Source organism: Alexandromys fortis, unplaced genomic scaffold (assembly GCF_014885135.2).
Source record: "Alexandromys fortis isolate MF-2015 unplaced genomic scaffold, M_Fortis_MF-2015_v1.1 scaffold_16, whole genome shotgun sequence".
NCBI lineage: Eukaryota > Metazoa > Chordata > Mammalia > Rodentia > Cricetidae > Alexandromys > Alexandromys fortis.
Window position 1 is genome coordinate 13113478 of NW_026067893.1, and position 26574 is coordinate 13140051.

The 26574-nt window shown below is 46.4% G+C and overlaps 1 protein-coding gene across 3 annotated transcripts; it reads right to left on the bottom strand.

The window, feature by feature from the left end:
* Nucleotides 1-16: 16 nt before the first annotated feature.
* On the bottom strand, nucleotides 17-26336 carry As3mt (arsenite methyltransferase). 3 transcript variants are annotated; one of them, XM_050146518.1, is made up of 11 exons: nucleotides 24979-25475; nucleotides 24713-24753; nucleotides 24367-24494; nucleotides 23464-23614; nucleotides 22869-23005; nucleotides 20998-21067; nucleotides 18307-18388; nucleotides 15291-15422; nucleotides 14673-14815; nucleotides 11137-11271; nucleotides 17-626 (listed from the first exon to the last, which is right to left on the bottom strand). In XM_050146518.1, coding segments are annotated over exons 1-11 (1128 nt in total). In that variant the 5' UTR covers nucleotides 24980-25475; the 3' UTR covers nucleotides 17-518. The 3 variants fall into 3 exon arrangements, with proteins under 3 accessions (XP_050002475.1, XP_050002484.1, XP_050002472.1); XM_050146527.1 differs by lacking the exons at nucleotides 17-626; nucleotides 11137-11271 and adding an exon at nucleotides 12904-13596 and having other exon boundaries at nucleotides 24965-26336; XM_050146515.1 differs by lacking the exons at nucleotides 17-626; nucleotides 11137-11271 and adding an exon at nucleotides 12911-13596 and having other exon boundaries at nucleotides 24979-26335.
* Nucleotides 26337-26574: the final 238 nt, after the last annotated feature.

Sequence of the window (26574 nt, forward strand, 5' to 3'; positions counted from 1 at the left end):
TCAGGGTGAGCTGAGGTCAAATTTATTATTCATTTGTTTTATTCTTTATTGAATTACAGCAGGACCTGAAGAAGACTCCTAACAAATTTGACTTGACAATATTTTGACATAGTGTAAATTTAGTAGGGGCTCTACTTCCTGAATGAACACAAAAGTCCGGCGGTGTCCGGTGGTAGGCCAGAAGGAAGATACTCTCCCACCACCCTCCTCCAAGTCGATGCCTGGGGCCCTTTGAGTAAATTAAACCTTACGCTTCCAAGTCCTACTTCTGACCACTAGGTGGCACCGGAACTCTGGAATAGCGAAATAGAAAGGCTGGTGATTAGCTGTGACCCTTAGATTAACACCTTCTAAAGCTCATTCTTATTCTTTGCTGTAATCTAGATTGAGGTGCCTTTGCCACCTTCCCGTCATCTTTGCACTGGGGACTGGGGAAGAGGAGGTTTAAAAGCCCAGGTGAGCCGGGTTTTTTTAGGCGCCTGTTCGCGCGTGAACTGAGCTCCGCCCTGGCCATCGATCTAGCAGCTTTTCTTTTTGCCGCAGCAGCCTCCAGCGCCATCAGGTGCATGTCTGGGCTTCGCCTTGTCAGATTCCTCTGCAAGCTTGAATGGATCTGTGATTATATCCTGTCAAAAGGCAAACCAGAATGGAAAGACAAAAGGGTTTTGATGTACCCAAACTGATGTTTCTGTCTGATTTGGACTGATTTCCCAAGGAGGGCGATAAAATGCTACAGAACCATCCAGACCTTGGAGGAACACCGGCACTCCACAATTAAGATGACCTTTAAAGATAAGCCTGGTGCCACATAATTCTACGCCCACCCCCAGCAATGTGAAGGTGGAGGCAGGAGGATCGGGACTTTAAGGCAGGGAGTTGAAGGCCAGCCTGGGCTACAAACTAAGGAAAAAAAGATGGCCCATTCAGATTCACTCCTACCAGGGTAAATTTTACTTGAAAGACTGTACATGGTAGTGGGAGGATTCATTTCTGTTTGCTTCTGTTTTTGAGACAGACCTCCACGTAGCCCAGGCTGGCCTCCAACTCACTATGACACTAAGGGAGTGTGAGATTACATACATATGCCACCACCCTCAGCTTACGTTGTACTGGGGACTGAACCCAGACCCTGTGCATGCAGACAATCATTCTACCAACTGAACTAGATCTCCAGCCCCAAAGGGCTCTCTTGTCTTACACTGTAGCCCAGGCTTACCTGGAACTCCTGGTGATCCTCCTGCCTTAACCTCCTAAGTGCTGAAGCTACCAGGCTCTGTTTAAAAGTAGTTTCTGCCAGGCCAGAGAATTCGTTTTACCCAGCTGATTTTGGTCTGTGAGATTCTCACAAGCATGCGCCTTTTTACCTCTGGAACTAAAATTCTGAAATGCTGATACTTCCCTTCCTAGGCCTCAGTCTCCGGAAATATGGACATAAGACAAGAGTGTTAGGTTGGAGATGCAGGACAACCACTGATGTCCAGGTTAGGGATGCCATCAGCAGCCACGCTGACCCAAAGCACAGAACACAATTCTCTAAGGAGAAACAGTTGTCTTCTTTTTTTTTCCTTTTACCTCCAAATGAGCTGCTTCTTATAGTAGCCCAGTGGACCAGGGGCCAATTGGGACCAAAGACAAGGAACCTGGGGCATGAACAAGTCACTTTAAGGGAGATAAGCTGTTAAGTTCACACTCATATTATTGCTGACGGACATTCCAATAGGAGCATGGAAGACTGTTATACTCAAGAGACGGACAGCCTCGTCTGAATGGTGGCCATGCCGTCGCTTGCCCTCAGTCTCCACTTTTCTTTTAAGAGTTTATTTATTTTTATTTTACAAGTATGGGTGTTTTCCTTGAATGAATATCTGTGTGCCACAGGTGTGCAGTGCTTGTGGGGACCAGAAGTCAAATCCCCCAGAACTGGAGGTACAAAAGATTATGTCTGTGGGGGCCAGAAGTCAAATCCTCAGAACTGGAGGTACAAAAGGTTGTGAGCTGCCATGTGGGTGGGTGCTAGAAATCAAACTTGGCTCTCTGCAAGAGAAACAAATGCCCCTACTTAGTGAACCTTCTGTCTGTCCAGCCCATTTCCACAGGTCAAAAGGTCACCCTAGATAGGGACTTTGTATTCAGCAGACTCAAGTCTGTGTTCACTGATGCTGCTTCTGCCAAAACCAAACCCCTTTCTCTCTGGGAGCCCTCGCCTCCACGCCACACCTTTCTCTCTGGGAGCCCTCGCCTCCACGCCACACCTTTCTCTTTGGGAGCCCTCGCCTCCACGCCACACCTTTCTCTCTGGGAGCCCTCGCCTCCACGCCACACCTTTCTCTTTGGGGCATGGATGGCTCATGGTAAGCAGGATTGGCTGCTCCTCTCTGGACTCACAAAACTGGTTCCCAGAGGCTAGGAAACAGCACTGGGAAAGTGCTTACTGCAGAAGCATGGGGCCCTGAATTCAGATATCACCGTCTACATAAAAGGCCAGACATGGTTACATGCCTGTAATTCCAGCACTGAGGAGGGTGTCATGCAGTCTAGAGAAAACAGTGGGCTTCAGGGCCAGTGCATAAACCTGTCTCCAAAAAACAGGCATGTCCACCTCTGTGTGCATATGCATATACACATGCACACACACATGCACACACACGCATACACCACACAAAGATACATACAAATGATTTTCCATACCCTTCTTCCCTTCCAGTGTCCTAGCTACTAATAGGAAAACAGCAGCATCATTTCCAGATGTACATTTCTTGTCCTGAAAGACTAGAAGGAAACAGGAGTCGGGGACATCTAAACAAGCATCCTTTGCAGCACGAGCCCCTGCAGGTCTGCAAAAAGGATGCAGGGCTGCAGTGTGCTGGTTAAAGTGCCCGCTCTAAAAGCAGAAGTGAGCCCTAACTTCCAGCTGTGTGATCTTGGATGAGGAAATTCATCTCCCTGCACCTCAGCTTCTTCATCTGGAGGACGAGCATCACAAAGGCCACTGGGAGGACTACATAGCACCTTGGACACATGACTGTCCCATAAAACGTAGCACCTGGGGGCTGGAGAGATGGCTCAGTGGTTAAGAGCATTACCTGCTCTTCCAAAGGTCCTGAGTTCAATTCCCAGCAACCACATGGTGGCTCATAACCATCTGAAATGTGATCTGATGCCCTCTTCTGGCCTGCCGGCAGACACACAGACAGAATATTGTACACATAATAAATAAATAAAATATATAAAAAAAAAAGTAGCACCTGTGGCTCCTGTTATCAGTGCTAGCCAATGAGAACAGTGACATTCCTGCACAAACCCTGCTTGCATTGTTTCAGATGCAGCCGTGTTTTACTCGCTGACTGATTTATTTGATGTGATACAAGGTCTCCTATTATCCAGGTTGGTCTTGAATATGCAGCTGAGAATGGCCTTGAACTCCTGATCCTCCTGCCTCCACCTCTCACTCCAGGCACATGCCATCACACCCAGAAATAGCATAACTCTTGTAATGGCAAAACTGTACTGTACTTGTCAGGATTAAAGAAAAGAGAAAAAGGGGGGGGGGGGTGTTGTAGCTCAATGGGAGTATGCTCACCTCGTATGTATAACATCATGAGTTCAATTCCCAGGAATCAAGAGAGAGAGAGAGAGAGAGAGAGAGAGAGAGAGAAGACAGGAAGAGGGAAGAGGAGGAGGTCTCAAGCCAATCTGTAGCAAATCAGCATCATCCACAAACTGGCATCATTCATGCCCCCATGGCAGCTGATGGAGGACAATTGCCTGCGCTCAGTACCCCAGGGCTTATCATCAAATTCCTTCATAAAAATGATAAGTATCTCCTCCTCCAAGAGAGTGCAAGGCCATGTCTCTGGGTCACACAGCTGTTCCTAGCTGATGCCCAGCTGGCGGCAAACAAAGCTGGAAGAGCCACAGCTTGAGCGTGTGTCTACCTCTCTCTAAGCCGCTAACCTCCCTCCCAAAGTGGGAAGACATGATGCCGAGTCTGAGGTCCTAGCCTGCTGCTGGGTGGGATGGAGGCAAAGAGTGAGATGAGAAATGGGTCCGAGCTGTCACCCTGCAGTGAGAGTGGGGTGCGGGGGGCTAGAATACCTGGGAAGAGAGGCTTGAGGGAGGAACAGGCTGCGGATGGAGATCGGCGACTCTTTGTCTATGAGCTTTGTCTTTTCACTTGACCTTATAGGGGTCAAGAGGCCAACAGGAAGGCACAGTGTGTGCCAGTGTGGGAAGGCTGTCCACTCAAGAAACCACCCACGTGATACTGTGCTTCTGTGGAACCCACAGATCCTGCAGGCAACGTCACACTGAGTCTGAAAAGTGAGCGCCTGGAACACGGAGGCCAGGGCATTTCTCTGGTGGAAAATGAGCTGAGAAAATGAGTAACAGTGTCCACTCCTGCGGCCCCTAGGCAGCACCTGTATAGTGCCCGCCACAACTGAAGAGGTCACTGGACTCCAGCCTGGATTGCTGTGGGCATGGATCAGACACGGCCGGATTGGGGAACACCCGCCGGAACACAAGCGCTCTGTGAGAAGCATCGGGGAAGCCCAGGGCACTGCCTGAACCGAGAAGCGAGAAAGCACTCACACCTAGTATTTCAGGACCCAGCAGGCATTTCCATGCGCAGAATGAAAAACAAGCTGTCGGAAACACTCCTGGAGAATGGCTTGGTCCTTTCTCCCCCATCCTCACTGGGCAGGATGTTTCAGATACAAGTCAGGCTATTGGCAACCTGGGACAGACGGAAGATGGCTGGGACAGGGTGAGATTTGTCACCAGGTCTGACAGGAAAGAGGGGCAAATCAAAGTGACAGAGAAGAAATGGAGGCAGGTTAAGACAGCAGAGAGCAAAGGTGACATGATCTGCTTTGGGCCGGCTCCCCTGTGGAGACTGGAGTCTCGCAAGGCTTTCGGGAAGGATCTTAAACCTACACAAGAGGAATAGCATTTCCTAGGAAGGCAAGGAAGTTCTGTGACCCAGTATTAATGGCAAAAGAAGATGGATCCACCAACCCCGGGGCTAGGAATGTGGCTGGAGATGTCTCGCAGCAGGAGTCACAGACAGTGACCTGAGGTGCATGGAGTTGACAGTTAATTAGTCCTCAAACAAAACAAAACAGAAAAACAACCCATCTCCCTGATGTGTGCACTGACAGGACAGGACTCCGAAGTGACCCAGTGTGCTCCTTCTGCCCCGAAATGCACAGAAGTAGGGAGCAGAACGAGCCATCAGGCTGGCGTGCTGAGATCAGTGAGACAACAAAAGAATCAGGGCAGGCCGGGACAGCACTGCTTGCCCACAGCTCCTCCAACAAGCCACACAAAACCTAGAGAATGACTGGGCGGTGTGCAAAGAACACACACCATGGGTGGCACAGTGGAAAGAGAAACAGGCTCGGACTGGCTTCACTGTCAGTGCCCTGAGAGCCTGTGCCAGGCTGACGACAATACCCAGCACATCTACATGCCGTTAGGGGTGATGCCCTTTTGTCAGCCACAGAACCCTGAGGCAGCAGGCTTGGTGGGTGCACACTGTAAATATGTGTTACTCTTGTTGGTTAATAAGGAGCTGATTGGCCGATAGCAGGACAGGATAAGGTTAGGAGGGGGGAAACCAGACTAAGAGAATGCTGGGAAGAAAAAGACTGGAGTCAGAGGAGATGCCGTGGGATGCAGAGCAAGCAGGACAGGAAGTGTGTACATGAGGTAAACAAGCCTTAGATGAATAAAAATGGGTTGATTTAAGTTATAAGAGCTAGTGAAAAACAAGCCTAAGCTATTGGCTGAGCATATAAACTTAGAAATAACTCTCTGTTCAGTTATCTGGGCAGTGGCTGGCAGGACAGAGCTGACTGGAGGTCTAGATGGAAAGCTCTGCCTACAGTGGAGAGAGAAAGGAAAGCTCCTGAAAGCAACTTAAGTCAACTGGACTAGCCCATATTTGAAATGAAATGTACAGGCTCTGTAGTCAAGAAGCAAGACCCCAAAGCTTCTACCAGAAAATTGTTCATTGTGCCCACAGGTTTTTAGGAAATTATTATATAAATACTACAGTCCCCAAAAATTTCAAGCTTGAGCTTTTATACATCTTTGGCTTGTCTCCCATATATGGCTACATACATTTTTATTGGATGCTTTAAGTTACTAGGCAATAGGGGCTAGAATGAAAAGGGAGAGGAGGTAAGGAGTTGTAGAAGAGATGTGGTCAGTCTGCATACCCACAGGGAAGGAGTTACTGACCAGCCCAGAAGTGCACACACGGACACGGACCAGCTCACGTGTGCACACACAGACACGGACCAGCTCACACGTGCACACATGGACACGGACCAGCTCACACGTGCACACACGGACATGGACCAGTCCATGTGTGCACACACAGACACGGACCAGTCCTTATGGCTGTTTTCTGGGCTTTTTTCCTCTTACCCCTGGGACTCACTCCTTCCCCAACCACAAATAGTCACGTTGAACCTAGCATGATGCTCCATTTCTGCAATCCCGAATTTGGGAGGCAAAGACAGGATGAAAAGGAGTTCATGCCAATCTGGGCAACAGAAAACTGTCTCAAAAGAAAACAAAAAGAAGGGTCACACTTCTACCTTAAATTTTCGTTTTAGGTAGACTCAGTTCCCAACACCTACATGGTAGGTCATAGCCATCTGTAACTTCAGTTCCAAGGGAGTCTAACCTCCACAAGCACCAGACATACACATGGTGCACAGACATACATCATATACATGCAGGCAAAGCGCTCATACACATAAAATAAATAATAAATCTTTTTACTTTTGGCTAGAATGCAGGACTTACTGGTGAACGTGACCAAGGAGGGACAGCCCGTGGAAGCCTGTCTAAATGAATGCCCTGTCACCTGTCTAGGAAATCATGAGCGACACCACCGTCATTAGTGAGGAGCCAGTCTTCAGAAAATGTTTTCATGCTCAGCCTGTTGAATTTGTTTAAGACCTGGCCTGAGAACTTAAACTCGGTCCTGCATAGAACCTCTACCACATGTTCCCTAAAGCCTGGCACAAGTGGATGTGGTGACCTGGCCATAGTGAACTCTGACCCACTGTGCCCAAGGGCCTCATAAAGGCACCTTGTATCCTTGTTTGCAACCCTGACGGAGTCATCATAAGATCAAACATATGAACGTCACATGGAAAAGGGCCACCCATGCAAGCCACAGGCCACATATACCATCACCGTATCACAATATTTATACTAAACTAAACCCTAAAATGTGAAAGCAAAGCATAAAAGAGTAAGAGAATCTTCATAACAGATTCGACAATAGGTCCTTAAACGTGCCCAAACTTAAATTAAGACCTTTTGTGCAGCCAGGAATACTATCAAGACAGTAACAAAATATATATCTGAGAAGGCCTGGTATTGAGAACAAAGATGTACAAGTCTGGGGTATAGGTGAGTGGACAGAGATTGCCTGCAGTGTGTAAGGCCCCAGGTTTAACCCCTGGGAGGAGGAACTGGGATTGGTATGTAAAAAAAAAAAAAAAAAATAATAATAATAATAATAATAATAATAATAAAAAAACTCAATAGTAAACGACAACCAACCCAATTTAAAAGTGGGCCATGACGTGATGAGCCATTTCTTCAAAGAAGATAAGCAATCGGCCACTGAGTGTGGAGAATGATTCAACAGTATTAAACTAGGGAGAAACTCAGATCAAAGCCATACAACCTGTTCGCCCAGGCTCGGTTCCCAGCTCCCACAGGGTGCCCCACAACCATCTTAACTCTAGTTCCTGGGGGCCAGGTGCCCTCTTCTGACCTCTGCGGGCACCAGGCACATATGTGGATCACATACATCCATAAGGCAAAACATCCATATGCATAAACTAAAATTTTAGAAAATCTAACATTAGAAAAGAACTGCATAGGCCAGGCGGTGGTGGCACACGCCTTTAGTCACAGCGCTCGGAAGGCAGAGGCAGGCGGATCTCTGGGAGTTTGAGACCAGCCTGGTCTACAAGGTGAGTTTCAGGACAGCCAGGACTGTGTTACACAGAGAAATCCTGTCTCAAAAAACAAAAATGAATAAATAAGATTTAAAAAGCCAAATGAATAAAATAGACCTTATTACAGGTTAAAATGGTCCATAAAATCATGGAAGGGAAGGTTGATTTTTTTTTTTTCACTTCCCATCTGTCTTTTCTTGCCTTTGGCTCCTGAACCTTCCAGTATCTGGGAAGCCTTCCTAGCTTTCCTAGCACAACAACAAAAATCTTTCTTAGCACAACTCCTGCTGTTTCAGAGGGTATGCACCGCTTTATTCTGGAAGACTCCCATACTGAGGAGAAGCCATGCTAACCACTGGCTGCACAGCAGCAAGAATCTACTGTTCCTCAGTGCAGACTTACAGGGATTGCTACTCACAACGGGACTGGAGAGACGGGTGAGGATACCCTTATAGTCGAGATTCTAAAGGCACATTCGTACCTCGAATGACAGAAAGGAGTCGGCGTGGCCACGCTCTTGCTAGTGACCTCTTTCTTCCGAGTTACCTCCCTAGGCCAGATGGCCCTGGAGGAGACAAGGACAATAAAGGAAGAAACTGACTAGAGTTGGCCCAGATGTTCAGAGAACAAGGGAAGAGGGTAAGAGATGATAAGGACAGAGGCACTGACATCATAGAGCTCAGGGACAAGGCTGGCTGGCCACCTGACAAGAGGAACAAGAATGCTGGAGGAATGATGGCCTTTGCTCTCCCTGCGCTGCTAAAGCTGCTGGCTGCAGATAAAGGGAAGCAGTTTTAACGGTATCAGGCCATGGCCATCCCAGATCACCTGCCTTCTGCATAAGCGCAACCTGGAGATTCAGTTCCGTTCCCGCTCTTGCAGGGTGCGGTCACCAGCAACAGGACTGCTCCGGAGACAGGGCTAGGGATGCAAAGCGGTCTGTCCAGCTGCTCTGAAAAACAGCTCGCTGGCTGTTGACAAGCTAGGAATATGCCCGATCATGGTAGCACGCTCCTTTTCATCTCAGTGCCCCAGAGGCAGGGACAAGTGGATCTCTGTGAGCTCAAGATGAACTGGTCTACACCCTGAGTTTCAGGCTGGTCAGGGCTACACAGTGAGACCCTGTCTCAAAACCACAAACAAACAAACATCAAAAACCACCAAAAGTTAGGAATGTAGACAAAACAATTCCATTCTTAGGTATAGATGCAAAATCTTTGAAAGCAGAAACTCAAACAAATTTGCATATTCATGTCCCTAATAGCGCTATTGACAGTCTCCAAGAAGGGGACAGCACATCAAGAGGACGCTAAACAATGTGTTCTAGCCTATGCCAAGACGAGGGAAGGACTGATGCACACTCCAATTGAAGAAGCAGCTTTGGAAACCGGTGAAAAAGTCAGCTCCAAAAGGCCTATGTGTATGAGTTTCCCCATATCAAATATCCAAAGGAGGCAGAAGCACGGAGTGGAAGCCCACCAGCCACTGCTGAGAACCAGGCAAGGAGACAGCTGCTCACTGGGCATGGGGGTGGTGAACATTTTGGTTTTTTGGTTTTTGTTTTTCAAGGCAGTGTTTCTCTGTATAACAGTCCCGACTGTTCTGGAACTAGCTCTATAGACCAGGCTGGCCTCGAACTCACAGAGATCTGCCTGCTTCCGCCTCCCGGGTGCTAGGATTAAAGACATGCGCCACCACTGTCCTGGCCTTGTTTTGTTTTGTTTTTGTTTTGGCAAGAGTTTTGGAAGTAGAGAGTGTTGATGTCTGTGAACTAAACGCCACTGAGTCATACATTTCTAAAGGCATAAGATGGGGGAGCTGACAAAATGCTCAGCAGAAAACAGCTTGCTGTCAAAGCTAACGACCTGAGTTAATCCCTAAACCCCGTATGATGGAAAGAGAGCAACTACTCACACAAGCCATCCTCTGGCCTTGGCACATGCAGCGATGCACTAATAACAGATAAAGAAATTAATTAAAAATATTAAAACAAAAACAAAAACGTTTTTAGTCCTGGAGAGATGACTCAGCCTTGGCTGCTCTTCTAGAGGACATAGACTCAAGTCCCAGCACCCACATGGCAGCTCACAACTGTCTACAGCTCTAGTCCCAGGGAAACTGGACGCTCTCTTCTGGCCTCTGTAGGCCCTACGCACAAACGTGGTGCACAGGTATACATGTAGACAAAATACCCATAGAAACAAAATAAGATAATAATAATTTTTTTAAATCTGTGCTAAGTTTTTAAGTGGTTAAATTAGTAAGAATTACTTAATTTTATCTTAGAATTGGTGATTACCAGAAGGAAATAGAGGCCATTTATAATGTTCACCTGGGGTTTGGATTTGTTTTGCTTGTTTTTGAGACAAGGTCTTCCTTTGTTGCCCATGTTGGTCTTGAACTCCTTGATTTAAGTAATGCTCCCCTTCATTCTTAGTCACCAGAATTATATACGGGTATGTGGTACTGAGTCCAGAACGTAACATGTTTTTGTGTAACTCTTTTTTTTTTTTTTTTTTTATTTTTCGAGACAGGGTTTCTCCGTAGCTTTTGATTCCTATCCTGGAACTAGCTCTTGTAGACCAGACTGGCCTCGAACTCACAGAGATCCTCCTGCCTCTGCCTCCCAAGTGCTGGGATTAAAGGCGTGCGCCACCACCGACCGGCCTTTGTGTAACTCTTAACCTTTTTGCTGTCTGGACTCCTTTGAGAACTTGATCAAAGAGGCAGTTTCCCAAAAGAGTATCTATTCAAACACAATTACAGGGGATTGCAGACTCAAAGATTACTACAGACTTGTGAAGAATTAGGGGGGAAAGGATTTAAGGGCTGGAGAGATGGCTCCACGGTTAAGCTCTTCTAGAGGACCCAGCTTTGATTCCCAGCAACCACACGGCAGCTACCAACCATCGGTAATTTCAGTTCCAAGGGATTCACAGTACTAAGACATAACATGCAGGCAAAACACCCAAACACATAAAATAAAAATAAATCTTTAAATAAAAAGAATTTGTCAGATCAAATCAAATCATTTAGCTATATTAGCTGAGGTAGCCCACCGCAAAGAAAACTGTTGTTTTAGCAGAGCCTGCAGTTGGTCGCGTTTTAAGGGACCTGTTTGAAGTATGGGACTGAAAGTGGAACAAACCTTTGTTTCTAATCCAGAACAGCTCCTGGCAGCCGGCAGCTCGGCTACAACAGGTGTGAAGAGAAAATCCTGAGCGAAACGCGAGTTCTTCAAGACAGCTGCCGTGTCTCCATCCACTTCGACAGCCTCGCCTTCCTACAGTGCAGCACAAAGTGAACAGCAAAAGACGTCACTGCCGTCCTTTTGGTTCCAGGAACCAAACTCAGGTTGCCAGGCTGTCCCAGGCAAGCCCCCTTCCCTGCTGAGCCATCTCGCCAGGCCAGCTTACTACTGTGTGACATTTCGGGGAAGGGACCATACCGGCCTTCTAAGGCGCTCTTCTCTCGTCATCGTCAGACCCCTCTGCTGATGTCACGTGTATTTGCGGACGGTCAGCTGACCAATGTTTCTTAGGTGACAGTACTATAAAGGGCACCCGTGCCCCAGTGTTTAAGGTGTTTTTCAGAGCTAGCTGGAGAAACCGTCTCGCCCTGAACTTTGCCTGACCAGCTAAATGGGAGCTCCGCTGGGGCTCTTGTTTCTGAAGTGTGTTTCTCTGAATCCCAAGATGCTTCTCAACATGTGGGTCATGACCCTTTGCGGTCAAATGATCCTTTCATGGGGGTCGCCTAAGATCATCAGAAACACAGATATTTTACATTACGATTCCTAACAGTAGCAAAATTACAGTTCTGAAGTAGCAACGAAGCAATTCGATGGCTGCCCCCCCCCCATGAGGCAGTGGATTAAAAGGTCGCAGCACTGGGAAGGCTGAGAGCTGCTGCCCTAAAGCAATGCATGGTACTCAGTAAATATTTTCTTTTTCTTTTCTTATTTTTTAAATTTTTTTTTAAAAAAAGCATTTCTATATGAGTGTACGCACACGTGTTTGAGGGCATGTTGCCTATGCACAGGCAGAGGCCAGAAGAAAGCATTAGGTGCGTCTCCTATCACTATCTGTCTATTCCTTCAGGCAATCTCCCCAGAACGTGGTGTTCTCAGCTGGCTGGCAGTGAGCGAGCCCCAGCAGCTCTCCTGACTGGGCCTTGGTGCCGGTATGATCTATGCATCAGGACACCTGGCTTGGCATGTGGAGCTGGGATCTGAACTCCAGTCCTCGTGACTGTACAGCTAGCACTGAACCATCTCTTTGACTCCCTTCTAAAACTTAAAGACAAAATCCAATGGTGTATCCCAAGCTGATCTGGAACTCACTTATATCCCAAGCTGGCCTTGAACCTGAAATTCTTCTAAGCCTCCTCACAGATGCTCAGATTGCAAATGGGTTCCACCATACCCAATAGAAAATTTTCAGAAAGATTTTTTTCCTTCCTTCCTTCCTTCCTTCCTTCCTTCCTTCCTTCCTTCCTTCCTTCCTTCTCTCCCTCCCTCCCTCCCTTCCCTCCCTCCCTCCCTCCCTTCCTTCCTTCCTTCCTCCCTTCTTCCCTTCCTTCCTTCCTTTCTTCCTTTCTTTTGGACTGTGTCTAATGCCATTTAGGCTAGCTGCAAAATTGCTATGTACCCAAAAATGACCTTGTGTGAGAGCCAACATTACATTTTAAGTTTTAATTACTGTGCCGTAGAGATCCTCTGACCTGCCAGCCCCTTGCCCCAGGACAGACAGTTCCTGAAATGCTGGAGGCTACAGTAAGTCCCGTGTTTTCACTCCCCTAAACAAGCTTGTTTGCCCCATCTGTACAGGATGTGCTTGATCACGTGTGGGCTGGAGGAATGTCAGGATATATGCTCACCCCTGATGAAGCACAATTAAAAAAAAAAAAACTCAGAGAGAGAAATTGGGGTTCAACCTGAAGATCCGAAAAGCAAAGCAGCCAGCCACTGGCTCTCACCTCCACCTCAGTCCAAAATGGTGATCCTGTCTCCAGGAATCTTCGAATGATACTGTATTTGAGAGCTGTCTCCTCCTCTTTTATAATCCTTTCCAGCTCTGGGATTAAGGGTGTGCACCACTACTGCCTGGTTTCTATGGCAAACTAGTGTGGCTAATGGGATTAAAGGCGTGTCATTGCTGCCTGGTCTCTAAGGCTGACCAGTGTGGCTGTTTTACTCTTCTGATCCTCAGGAAAATTTAATTTTTATTAAGATACAATTGAAACGCCACTACATCCTGATTGGACCTGCAGGGAAATGCAACCAACTACGGGCTTTCCTTAAAGCCCAGGCCATACTTGATTCTCGGCCATTTTCCAGGAACCTGAGAACCAGAGCCCACCCACCTGGCCAGTACTTAATTAAAGCTTGCTTCAAATTTAGCTTTAAACTGTGGCCGGCGGTCTTATTCTCGATTGGTGGGATTAACACTAGGACTTCTAATCCTCCTGCCTCTGCCTTCCACGTGCCAGGATGACAGACAGGATGTGCCACCGCAGCTGCTTCCATGCAGTGTGGATTAAATGCCAGCTTCACGCATGCCAGGCAAGCGCCCAACCAACTGAGCTGCGTTCTCAGCCTCGGAATGTGCTTTAACAAAACAGAAACCACACAATGAGGACCGTGTGTCTAAATATCCTGTATTGCCTCCCCCGTGGCTACTGATGGGTCCTAGGCCGGGCTCTCCCTTGCTTTTGATAGCAGCCATTTGTTTCTTCTGCCCTTGCTGTAGGGATCCTATCTGTTGACTACCTGGTTTTGTCTGCTGGTTCTGAAAGCTTTTAGGTTTCTGGCCTTTCTGTTTGTTTGTAGATCCGGAAGGCGTTTGACTTCCAGCAGTGGTTTGGTGTGATCATTTTTGGGAGTCTTTCTTTTCCCCCCGACAGTCCTTCCATACCAAATCTAAACTAAACCGTTTGTCATAGCCAGAACCTGGAAACAACCTAAATGCCCCTCGACCGAAGAATGGATAAGAAAAATGTGGTACATTTACACAATGGAGTACTACACAGCAGGAAAAAATAACGACATCTTGAATTTTGCAGGAAAACATTATTTTGAGTGAGGTAACCCAGACACAGAAAGACAATTATCACATGTACTCACTCATAGGTGGGTTTTAAGCATAAAGCAAAGAAAGCCAGCCTACAAACCACAATCCCAGAGAATTTAGACAACAATGCAGACACTGAGAGACTTACATAGATCTAATCTACATGGGAAGTAGAAAAAGACAAGATCTCCTGAGTAAATTGGGACCTTGGGGGAGGGGAGAGGCAGGAAAGGGGCAGAGAAAAATGTAGAGCTCAATAAAAATCAATAAAAAAAGGAAAAAAAGAAGTTAGAAAAAAAAGTTTACTATCCTACTGGAAGTAAAATGAAAACTTCAATTAAGGAAAAAAAAAAAACAAAATTACACACAAACCAATCAACATCAGGATAGTGAAAAGCAATTTAGGGTTAAACTCAAGATCCAAGAAAGGTACTGTAGTGGGGGGCGGGGTGGAGGGCAGGGGGCAAAAGCAGAAGAATGCTGCAGACACAATGGATACCAGCCTTGCCCAGCCCACTTGCTGAAGATGGAACACGGAGCCTTGAGCCGGCTGGTGAGTGCACTACCACTTAGTCACACTGCTACCCCTTGAGCAGTTGTTGTTGTTGTTTACCTTGAATGTGAAATTTGCATCGAAGATTAGTTCTTTTTCATGCCCTGTGATCCCTCCTTTGTAAACAGCTTGGCATCTTTTAGCTTGTCCTGTCTTAGGGAGTTTGAAGAGTCGAAACGTGGCAGACACAAAGCGACAGTCCCCTGAAAGCAGACACACAGGGCTCACCTCCTGCACCCCAGCTGCATTCAACACAGGAGGATGCTGCACAGGTGATTTCCTCACGGTAAGCCATCAGCTGTCTCTCTGGGTGCCTCAGTCTTTCCAAACACTTCATTAAATATCACTCTGAGGGAGGGCTGAGATCATTCAGGAGACACGATGGACGCTTCCAGGTGATACAGTTCCCCTTGGTAGGAATCACTCACTGAAGGGGGCTAGACAGCAGTTAGAGCCCCGACTGCTCTGACAGAGGACCCGGGTTCAATTCCCAGCACCCATATGGCAGCTCACAACTGTCTGTAACTCCAGTTCCAGGGGACCTGACACCCTCACACAGACATGCATGCAGGCAAAACACTAATACCCATTTTTAAAAAAAGAATCACTCATTAAATTAACTAACCACTGAACTGAAACCGTTCCCACCACATCAGAATCTCTGCCATTGTTTCTTACCAAGAACACTTTCCAGCTCCTTGTTTTGAATTGTAATGAGGTTGGCAGTGACCAAACGTGGAGGGCAGAATCCAATTTTTTGGGCAATGATGGCAAGATCCTTCCAGTACAAAGCGCCTCCCAGGCATTCGCCTTAAAAGAAAAATTACAGAGCAATGAATACAGCAGCATTATGGAAATTTATAGCCTGCACCATTAGCTAGAACATAGTATAGATGTGGAACCTAACTGCCCATGGAGGTGCCCACCTGTAATCCCAGCAGGTGGAAGTTAGAGGCAAGACAATGAGGAGTCCAAGGGCATCCCGGGTGAGCATGAGACCCTTTCTCAAAAAGACAAAACCACAAGAGCTAAGGATGTGGCTTAGTCGCTTACCTAGCAGGTCCTAGATTTGATCCCCAGCACTGCGTAAAAGCAAATGGGGTGGCAAATGCCTGTAATCCCAGCTCTCGGGAGGCAGAGCCAGGAAAATCTCTGTAAGTTCGAGACCTGTCTGGTCTACAAAGCAAATTCCAGGACAGCCAAGACTATACAGAGAAACCTTGTCTATCTTAAAAAATCAAAAACTAAAAGAAAAAAATAATTATTATAAATTTAAAACAAAACATAGGACCTGGAAGTATCCACGAGGCCTAGAGAGTAGTGATTAAACCCAGAATTTGTTAGTTAGAGGTCTCTGAGAATGGTTTCCAGGACAGTGATGATGTGTCGGTTCTTCTAAGACACAATCACAATCCTGTATCTGTGCTCAGTCATGCTCTGGAAACCCGCCTCCTAGCTCTAGATGAATCCCATAGTCTACTACCAGAACAATAACCACCACTAATGTTCACAAGGCGTTTTTACAGATTATTTTAAGTGCAAGGATATTCATACACTGATGTGGGAGTGTCATATATCAATCTGTTGATTTCATTGGTTAATTAAATAAAGAAACTGCTTGCCCTGATAGGTTAAAACATAGGTGGGAGGAGTAAACAGAATGGAATGCTGGGAGGAAGAGGAAGTGAGCTCAGACCCGATAGCTCTGCTCTCTGGAGCAGAGACGCCATGCTCAGCTCTCCCAGGTAGACTCGACAGCTCTGCTCTCTGGAGCAGAGGCCCTGCTTCGCTCTCCTGGGCATACACGATGAAGCTCCAACCCAGGATGGATGTAGGCTAGAATCTTCCTGGTAAGCGCACCTTGGGGTGCTTACACACATTATTAGAAATGGGCTAGTCCAGGTGTGAGAGTTAGCCGAGAAGAGGCTAGCTATAATGGGCAAGCAGTGTTTAAAAGAATACAATTTGTGTGTTGTTATTTCGGGCATAAGCTAGCCAGGCAGCCGGGGTGCTGGGGACGCAGCCCTGCCGCTCTTATTTTTACAATACACGTTTTATGTGTTACATCAATAAGTTAGAGACAAACTAATGGTTACTAGCAAACAAACATGCCAAGCAGAGCAACACAGTTGTATAAGACTGCTTATACATGTTTAGACTAGGCCTGGGGAGATGGGTCTGAGACCAAGAGCACTGGCTGCTCTTCTAGAGGACCCAGGTTTGAGTCCCAGCACCCACATAGCAGTTCACAATTATCTGTAAGTCCAGTTCTAGAAGATCGGACACCCTCATATGTCTTCCACAGGTACCAGCCACGCATTTGGTGCACAGACCTACATGCAGGCAAAATACCCACATACATAAAATAAAATAAATTTGGACTTAGGAAATACATATTTTGTATTTTTTAAATGTTCTGTTTTAATTATTTTTCTTATTTATTATCTTACTTTTTTGAAGATAGGCTCTCACTATGTAGCTCTCACTGGCCTGGAACTTTCTACGTAGGCCAGGCCTTGAACTTATAGAGATCTGCCTGCCTCTGCCTCCCCAGTGATAGAATTAAAGACGTGCAACAATACTTGGCATATTTATGTACCTATATATTTTATATGTTTGTTTGTCTGCAGCATATATGAGAGAAAGCACATGCCGCAGTGCACATGTGGGCCAGATGACAGCTCTCAGGAGTTGCTTCCCTCCTTCTACCTCGGGGATTCCGGGGAGCAAATTCAGGTTGTCAGGCTTGGCAGCAAGTGGCTATACCCATGAGCCATCTCTTCTCTGCATGTGTGTGTGTGTGTGCACATATATATCTATATGTATATGTATATATGTGTGTGTGTGTGCATACATACACATTCTTGGGTGAGGCACAAACACCACAGGGCATATATGGAGCACAGAGGTCTATTCTCTCCGTGCTCTGAGGATTGAATTCAGCTCATCGGGCATGTAAGGAAAGTGATTTACCTACTGAGTCATCTCATAGACCGGCCCTGATAATCTATTTTAAAAGTAAGATTTTTTTTGAGACTATGTCTCATGTGCCCTGTGCCAGCCTTGATGAGCACCGATCGATCCTCTTGCTTCATCTTCAAAGAACTGAGACCACGGGCATGGCCACCACTTCCCGTTTAAATGCAAACACTGCTATTTTCCAGTCTGACTGACCATGAACGTGCATTTGTCTCCTGAACTTCCAGTGACTCTCAAGTGACTATAAAAGAATAAACACTCTATCCCATTTATTCTTCAAAATAGTTTTGTAAAGTAGTCTGTTATTATTTTCAATTTATAGTTTAGAAGACAAATACTAGATTAATTAAATTGCTTGAGATTATATCACTTTTTAAGAAAAGCTTGCTTACAGCGGTAGGAGGGGTCACGTGGGCATATGTGCCACAGTGGACATGTACATGTCAGAGGACAGCTCTGTGGAATGTCCTCTACTTCCACCTTTACATGAGTTCCAGGAATCAAACTCAGATGGCCAGCCCTGAGCCACAAGCTCCTTCACCCACTGAGCTGTCTCACCAGCCCTCATACTGTTTCTGGGTAGCAGAAAAAGAATAGACCCTTCTGGCCACACTCCATTTGCTCTCCCATCCTGTGGTCTCACCGCAGCTTCCTTGCAGGATGGAACTCGACACTAGTCAATAATCAATGATGGGAAAGAAGCAAGAGCACATACCCCATAAAACCTTGTGTGACTTGATGTCTTCCGGCACTTCAAGGTTAGCATAGACGTCACTGAAATATAGTTCCCCACCGTACTGAAAAAGAGCAGTGCACATCTGAGCAAGGTTAAAGATTACATTGATCCCAGATAACAACAACAAAAAATTGATGAGTCCAGGAGATCAACTTCAAAATTCCAGTGTTTGACCTGAGACTGACCAAGTTGACCTTTGAACAAGGGCTGCCTGGCTCATTAAAATCAACACACGGGGACAGAGGTGTTTGTTTACTCTGTGTCCTATCCAACAGGAAGTTCCTTTCCAATGCTCAGAGAGGAGGGAGTTATCAGGAAGTGGAGAAGCATAAGAGGACTAAGGGAGCGTGAATACCATCTGTGTATACTATTTGCACACACGGAAAAGTACTAGGATGGAGAGATGGATTGTGGGTAAAGTGCTTGCCATGTGAGTGCCTGCTGAGTTATGGTCTTCAGCATCCACAAAAACCAGGTGTAGTTTACATCAGTTCTAAAGGGGCCAATATCTAAGTCCCTGAAAGTGATCAACCAGCAACTTGGTGAGTTCCGCGTTCAGTGAGAGACCACATCTCAAAAACATAAAGTTACATAAAGGAGCTGTCTTATCAGGAAATTCTAAATAAATAACAAAATGTGAGGATTCAAATAGATTAGAATAGAGGTTCTCAACCTTCCAAAAGCTGCGACCCTTTAATACAGCACCTCATGTTGTGGGGACCCCAACCATAAAGTTATTTCATTACATTTTATAACTGTAATATTGCTACTATTATGAATCGTAATGTAAATATCTAATATGCAACCCCCAAAGATGCCTCATCCCACAGGTTGAGAACCACTGATGTAGAGAAACCAAGTTCAGTCACCAACATCTATAAGTACAATTCTGACCTCCATGCTCCCCAGACACACATGCGGTTCACATGTGTGAATACAGGCAAAACATTCATACATATAAAATAAAATAAGTAAATTTTTTTAAGTTTTTAAATAAACAAGAACACAGGAGGGGGGGGAAAGAGTGTTTCTCCTAAATACATTCAGGTTGCCTAAATTTTTTAGCTAGTCCAAAGAGAACAAGCCCTAGGATCTGGATAACTAATAGGCACATTGACAGAATTAACAGTCTAACCTTCGAAAATTACAGTCACTGAACCAGGTGGCAGGGTGCATGTCTTAGATCCCAGTACTTGGGAGGCAGAGGCAGGGGGAGCTCTGTGAGTTTGAGACCAGTCTGGTCTACAGAAAGAGTCCCAGGACAACTAGGGCTACAGAGAAACCCTGTCTTGGGGGGAAAATAAAAAAAGAATGAGAGAGAAAAGAAGAAAGGAAGGGAGGGAGGAAGAAAAACATTATAGTGATGAAGCTGGGCAGTGATGGCACACACCTTTAATCTCAGCACTTAGAAGGCTGAGGCAGGGGGATTTCTGAGTTCAAGGCCAACCTGATATATATCATGAATTCTAGAAGAGCCAGGGCTCACAAAGAAAACTTGTCTCAAAAACAAAAACCAAAAAAAGACGGAAAATTACAGTGATGTTATTACACATTATAATTTTTATATATTCTTAACATATAGGTCAAAGGGGTTAGCAGTAATTGAAGGATTTACTTAGCTAATTTCAAAAGCATGGATGTCTACATTCTATAGTAATGTTTAGCGTCTCTTACTTGATCTCAGTGAATATCATGAGCTGGTATACAAGATGGTATCCTTGAAACAGCATGGGATCATTCTTACATAGATAACTTTCAATTTTTATTTTGTAATTTTACAAATAATTACAAAAATAGGCCTATGTGTTTGCCTGCATGTATGTCTGTGCCCTGGTACCCTTGGGGACCAGAAAAGGGCATCAAGCACCTAGAACTGGAATGACAGCTGGTTGGAGGTCACCATGTGGGTACTGGGAATTGAACCTGGGTGCTCTGGGAGAGCAGCCAGTGCTCTTAACCACTGAGCCCCAGCCCAGCCCTTTAGAGATACTTCTATCTGAGCTGTAGAAGAGCCCCTTAGGCCAAACATCCCACAATTCTTATTGCAGTGCTTGGGGTTGAGCCCTGTGTCTGCACATTTCTGCCCCTGAACTTCACCTTCGGCCCTCCAAATCCCAGTGTTCTCTAGTACTATGAAACAAACCCCTTCATAGGCAGGGAGGCTGGGGAGCAAATGGAAGTTTCCCTTCTAAAAAGGCCTCCATAGAAAACGTCCATCTTAGAGTTTTCAAAAGTAAGGTATCAGAAATAGTATCACGGAAAAGCAGGGTCTGTTTGAGGAAAGGCGAATTCCTGGGGACTTTTCCGAGTGACTCAACAGGTTCCGGTGACTCTGCAGGTGTCACCTGCGAGTCACAGTCAATAGTAACCAGGGGCAATAGGATCGAAGGCCAATATTCTGACAGTCAATGACCCATTTCCTGAAAGGAAAAAATAAGCCCTAGCTAGAGTACTTTGCCAACACCACTTCACACCTCCCCTTTTGTGTACTTTTTTGTTGAATCAACATCACATACAGTTGAGGTTGGCCTTGAACTCCCTGATTCTCCACCATGGCCAACCTGGCTCCTTCTTAATAAATCGAGAGTTTGGACTCTTAGTTGCGGAAGAGTGTATGATCCTGCCAGCCCTCTCTGGTGTCTTAAGACCAGCCATCTCCTTCTCCCTCACCTTCAGCGTGTCATACACCTCCCGGAGCACTTGCTCTTTGTCGGGAACAAGGTTGATAACACAGTTGGATCTAAAAAAAATAATAAGGAAAAAGAACAGATGTTGAAGGACTCAAATCCTTTCAGACCCAAAGGGGCTTCCATCTTATCATCAAAGCTACCAATTCTTCCTGGCTCTCCTTCCTTCCTCATACCCAACTTTTTCCCAAGACGAGGGAGACAGGCAAGTTGTTTGAGACATATCAGAAGCAGCCAGGGAGAACAAATGTGCATGAAGGAATGGGAAGCGTGATTCTTATTTTTGTCCTGATGCTCACCAGGCAATGAAACCAAACCTGGACTCAGATGCCTGCTGTGCAAGGTGTTCAAGACAAAGTCCCTCAAAGGCAGATTTCCTAGCACTTTCATTTGAGGCTAGGTGTGTAGCTCAATGGTAAAATGCTTCTTTAGGGTGCAATTCCCAGCATCAAAAAAAAAAAAAAAAAAAAAAAAAAACCAAAAAACAAAAAAAACAGCACGATCCTGTTACCTGGGCATGATTTAACAATGATTTGGGAAAATGAGAAACACAAAACACCATAATTTGCCATGAAAAAAAAATATAGTCATGGCTAAATATGGTGGTGCCTGCCTTTAGTCAGGAAGCAAGAGCTCTGTGCACTCAAGGTCTGTCTGGTCTACACGGCAAGTTCCCGTTCGGCCACTAACTACATAGTGAGACCCTATCTCAAAACATGATGGTAGTCTCATAAGATTACAATAAGGCCTGTTATTGTCTAGTAGAGCGACAACCAGAGCTACACCATAGTTGGTTAGCCAAGTATCTGTAACAAGGTTGGAGTCAACATCTTCACTGGCTGCCAGTTGTAGAAAAATGACGACGCACAGTGCGCCACACTTCATGAACAAGACAACTGGCCTTTACTTTTTATCGTTAGTTTATGGTGCACCCACTTCGCTTACAAGAAAAAGCACTGTAAAACTGCCTGCTCACACATCTTGAATGACTGCAGCCCTGGAGAGCATCACCTCTTAGGTCTGAACTGACCTGATGTTCTGTTCATCGGGCCCTAGTATCAATAGGCTGGCTCTTTTGTGTACATCACCCAGCCTAACTGTGCAGAGGGCTCTATCATCAAAGCCTGGGGGAGTACACGCTGATGCTCACACAATTAGGAAATGCTCCAATACAAATTTCTAGCAACATAACCCACCATTACACTCCAGATAAGAGGTGGGTATGTGTTACAGGAGCACAGACTGGGGTCTAGCTGGCCCGGGGAGTCACTGACTTTAGTTTGGTGGGCAGATAGACTGGCATCGTAAGGTGGCACTGTCTTCTACTCTTACACCAACACATGCACAACTGAGTGACAAAAAACCTCATAATATTTAAGTTTATGCCTTTGTGTTGGGCTGTATCCATAGCTATCCTTGGTCACATGGTTGTGCCAGAGGCTGGACACACATGGCAGCTTTAAATTCTCTCTCAGGCAGCTGTGTTTTGTTGCTAATGGACTACAGAGACCTCATTCCTTTATAAAGGACTGCTAAGTTCAGTGTAATTCTTTTTTCTTTTTTAAACTTTTTAAATATTTATTTTTATTACATGTGCATTGGTGTTTTGGCCTGCCTGTATTTCTGTGTGAGGGGGTCATATCCTCTGGAACTGGAGACGGTTGTAAGCTGCCATGTGGGTGCTGGAATTGGACCCAGGTCCTGTAGAAACAGCTAGTGCTTTTAACCACTGAGCCATCTCTCTAGGCCCCTAGTTTAATTCCTTAAACAAGAGTCAGTTCATCAAAGAGTGGTAGCATTTGTGTGCTCAAAAGGAAATGGGCTTTGCTCTTAGCAGAAAGGCTGCAGACCTACACAGCAATATCGTAGCTCTCCTGCTGGGCCCCAGCCTCTGCCAGCTTCTCAATGCAGCCATGAATAAAAGTCACATTGGGTGCCTGGAAACCAAATTTCTTCATGTGGTACTCAAGATAGGTTTTAGCTACTTCCACCTAGAAAAAGAAAACTACAGATTTGGTCATCAGCATCATTCAAAAATAAATCTTTTTTTTTCCTGAAAACTGTCCTATTGCTAATGCCATATGCTTTCCCTGCCCTGAGTTATTCTGGATGGATAGACAAGATTCGTGAGGCATGGAAGATATGCCACAGCCTGGGACAGAAGTTCCTAACTAAGTGAGTCTTGCTTGAGGTATCCAATGACAGAGACGACCAGAGGAAATGCCGCTGGGTCATCACACCGCTCATCTATCAGGTTAAACCTCTGACTGACTTCTCCAGGAGAGTCACTGATTGTCAACGTCCTCAACTTCTAGGTCACAAGAGGCACAAATGACAGTAACAAAACCCCAGCAATCCTAAACACTGTGAAGGACAGCGGGAAGCAGTTTCCAGCCTCAAAGAATGATCTGGCAAAACCTCTTCCCTTTCCTCCAAATCTTTGCCTTACCTGGGCCTTAGTCATGTCTATTCCAGTGACATGTCCCTTCTTGCCAACTAGCTGGCTAAGCATATAACAGTCTCTGCCACTTCCACAACCCAGATCCAGAATCTGGCAGTTTTCCAGGCGTTCGGGGACAACCAGACCACAGCCATAATACCTGAGAAGGGGGAAAGACATGTTTTAAAAACAGACTGGAAAAGTCTCAGGTGGTAAATCCCTCCCCCGTCCCTCCATCACCCACTTACATTACTATTTTGTCTCTCCCACTAAACCAGAGCATGGCTGCCATAGCAGTGTTGCTGGGCACCGCGCAAGGTAGCAGATCTCAAGAAAACCATCTAAAATATGTGTTGAATACATACATCTAAGGCACTGTCTACTGAACAAGGAAAGTATCCTGTCCCCAGGTGCAGGCACTGTAACTTGAGAGGTAAAAACTACAGGTATGGAACCTTTCCCATGACTGACAGACAGCGAGTGTCACTGGGAGTAAGTGTGGCAGTGCTTGGGGGGGGGGGAGGGGAGAGAAGGCTCCATGATGCTAGGAAGACTTCAGTGAGGTTTTGGAGAGGCAGGGGGTAAGGTACCCTCTTTGATAACTGATCTCCGGGTGGGCAATATTATGCCAGGCAAAGATCACCTATTTAGCAAGTGTGAGCTAGTCTATTAAACACTTGACTGTCTGCCACGGTCCAAGGAGCTTGAATGTCTCCTGCAATGGGAAGGGATGGAATGGAGAGCATCTCCGAGGGGTCTTTAGCAGAGGAGCAAGCAGCTCAGTGCCGAGCTTTGGGGTTTCACAGTAGATATGGGAAAAAGGATGGCCAACAGATATGGCTAAATTCCCTAGCGACGAGTATGGGAAAACTGCACTCTGGAGGCTTCGTGGCAACAGTATATACACTCTACCTCGAAGTAACGTCTTTGTGTACATTCTTCAGAGTTTCCCGGATGTATTTGGGGACCAGCGTGGCTGGCGTGACACAAGCATTAGTCTGGAGGTCTGCAAATGTCTTCAGTACATTCCCGTAGTAGTTCTGACGCAACAGCCAAGGAACGGAAGCCAGGAGGAAAAGAACAGAGCTGGAGGCCTCCACCACATTCTTAATTACAGCCCACTGGCCTTTGCTCAGGGCCAACTCCAACCCCGCGCCCTGGTCTGCCCAACCCCAGCGTGCTCTGTAAGCAGAAGCTGCTTGCTGGCAGGACTCCCGGAAACCAGCGATCCCACGCAGCCAATCCCTAGGACCCTCACCTGAACGTCCTTGTGAATCTCAGCGGCTCGGGGAGCGGACACTGAAAAGGGAGAACAGAGGCTAAACGGGGTGACCACACTGAGAGGGACCGGGCTGAGGGCAAGATGGAGGGATAGCAACACACAGGGCGGAGAGGAAGGGGGCTGAGGCCCTCAGCCAGGCACAGGCAGCCGATTGGGCTGCCCAGAAGTGGGAGCAGGGCGGGAGGCGCTATGGGCCTGTGGCAAGTCAGAGGTCAGAGGGGGACTGACCAGAAGCTACTCACTGATTCTCGATCTCCACACTCCTGGACCTGGGATAACCCCTCAGCTCCCTCCGCTAAGAAGCAGCAGCGCGCCGAGGCCACGCCCCCTGACTGACCTTCAACCCCGCAGCCCTGCAAAACCCTTCCTCAGCCAAGGCTGGGTGTCCTCTTCACCTTGGAGTCTTTGCACCCCGTCTTATTAGTTAACATCTTCCTTTATTGATCCGCTGAATTTCATTCTCTGTGTGTGTGTGCGTGTGTGTGCGTGTGTGTGTGTGTGTGTGTGTGTGTGTTTAAATGAACACCCATATGTATTTTCCTCCCTGTGGCATGAACTCTTCCCTCTATCCCACTCATAAAGTCGTTCACGGAGTGTCATTTGCGCACAGCTCTGCTGGAATTCTCTAGTCATCAGGCATGGTGCTGTGCCTTTAATTCCAGCACTCAGGAGGCAGAGGCTGGCAGATCTCTGAGTTTGAGGCCAGCCTGATCTACAAAGCTAGTTCTAAAGACAGCTAGAACTGTCCCACCCCACCCCTGCAACCCGCAAGATTAAAGTGGTTCTCTAGTTCAGAAGGCTTGTGTGTGCCCCTTGGTGGGAAATTCCTTCCACATCCAGCTCCTAGGCAAACACAGACTTGACTCTCTCTCCCTGCAGCTTTGCCTTTTCTGGAATGTCTCAGAGATGAACTCTTCACTGGGTAGCCACTGTCTAGTCGCATCTAGAAAAGCGCCCAGCACAGTAACTCGCCAGTTTGCATGTATTTTCCATTAATGCCACTTCACCTCAACTGCTTTTGTTTATATTGCATCTTACGTATCTACGGGGTGGGGGTGCCCTGGTGATGTGTGGTGAAGGGGACTTTTAGGAAGTTGGTTCTCCACTTCCACACTGTGGGCACCCAGAAGAGAACTGTGCCGGAGGGCCTGCCTGCCAGAGTCTTTCCCTGCTGAACCACCACCAGTCAGGATGCATCTTTAAGAAGTGCCTGTTCCAGGGCTGGAGAGATGGCTCAGTGGTTAAGAGCATTGCCTTTTCTTCCCAAGGTCCTGAGTTCAGTTCCCAGCAACCACATGGTGGCTCACAACCATCTGTAATGGGGTCTGGTGCCCTCTTCTGGCCTGCAGACATACACACAGACAGGATATTGTATACATAATAAATAAATAAATATTTTTTTAAAAAAGCGCCTGTTCCCACCGTTACAGCTGTGTCTTTTAAACTGGTGTGTGCACATGTGTGTGAGCACCATGACCCACGGATGGAGACAGGTGGCTTTCATACGTTACTTCTCTCCTTCCACAGTGGGTTCCGGGCTCCAGCGCCAGGCTTGTGTGGCAAGTGCTTTTAGCTTTTCCAGTTGTGCCATCTCAACCACCCTATATTTGTTTGTGTGTCTTACCTGCTTTGTGCTTGAATCAAGCATTGCCATTCATCAAGATAAGGGGATGTAGCGGTCTAAAGGGAAAGATGTCTAGATAAAAAAGTGGACTCTTAGGAAATTATCTTTCTGTTTTTAAACCCATGCCATTACAAATAAAATGTTGAAATCCATCTCGTAAGTTTCCAAATTCCCTGTTGCCAATTAATTGTTATTGGAAGTTAACAGGGTGGCA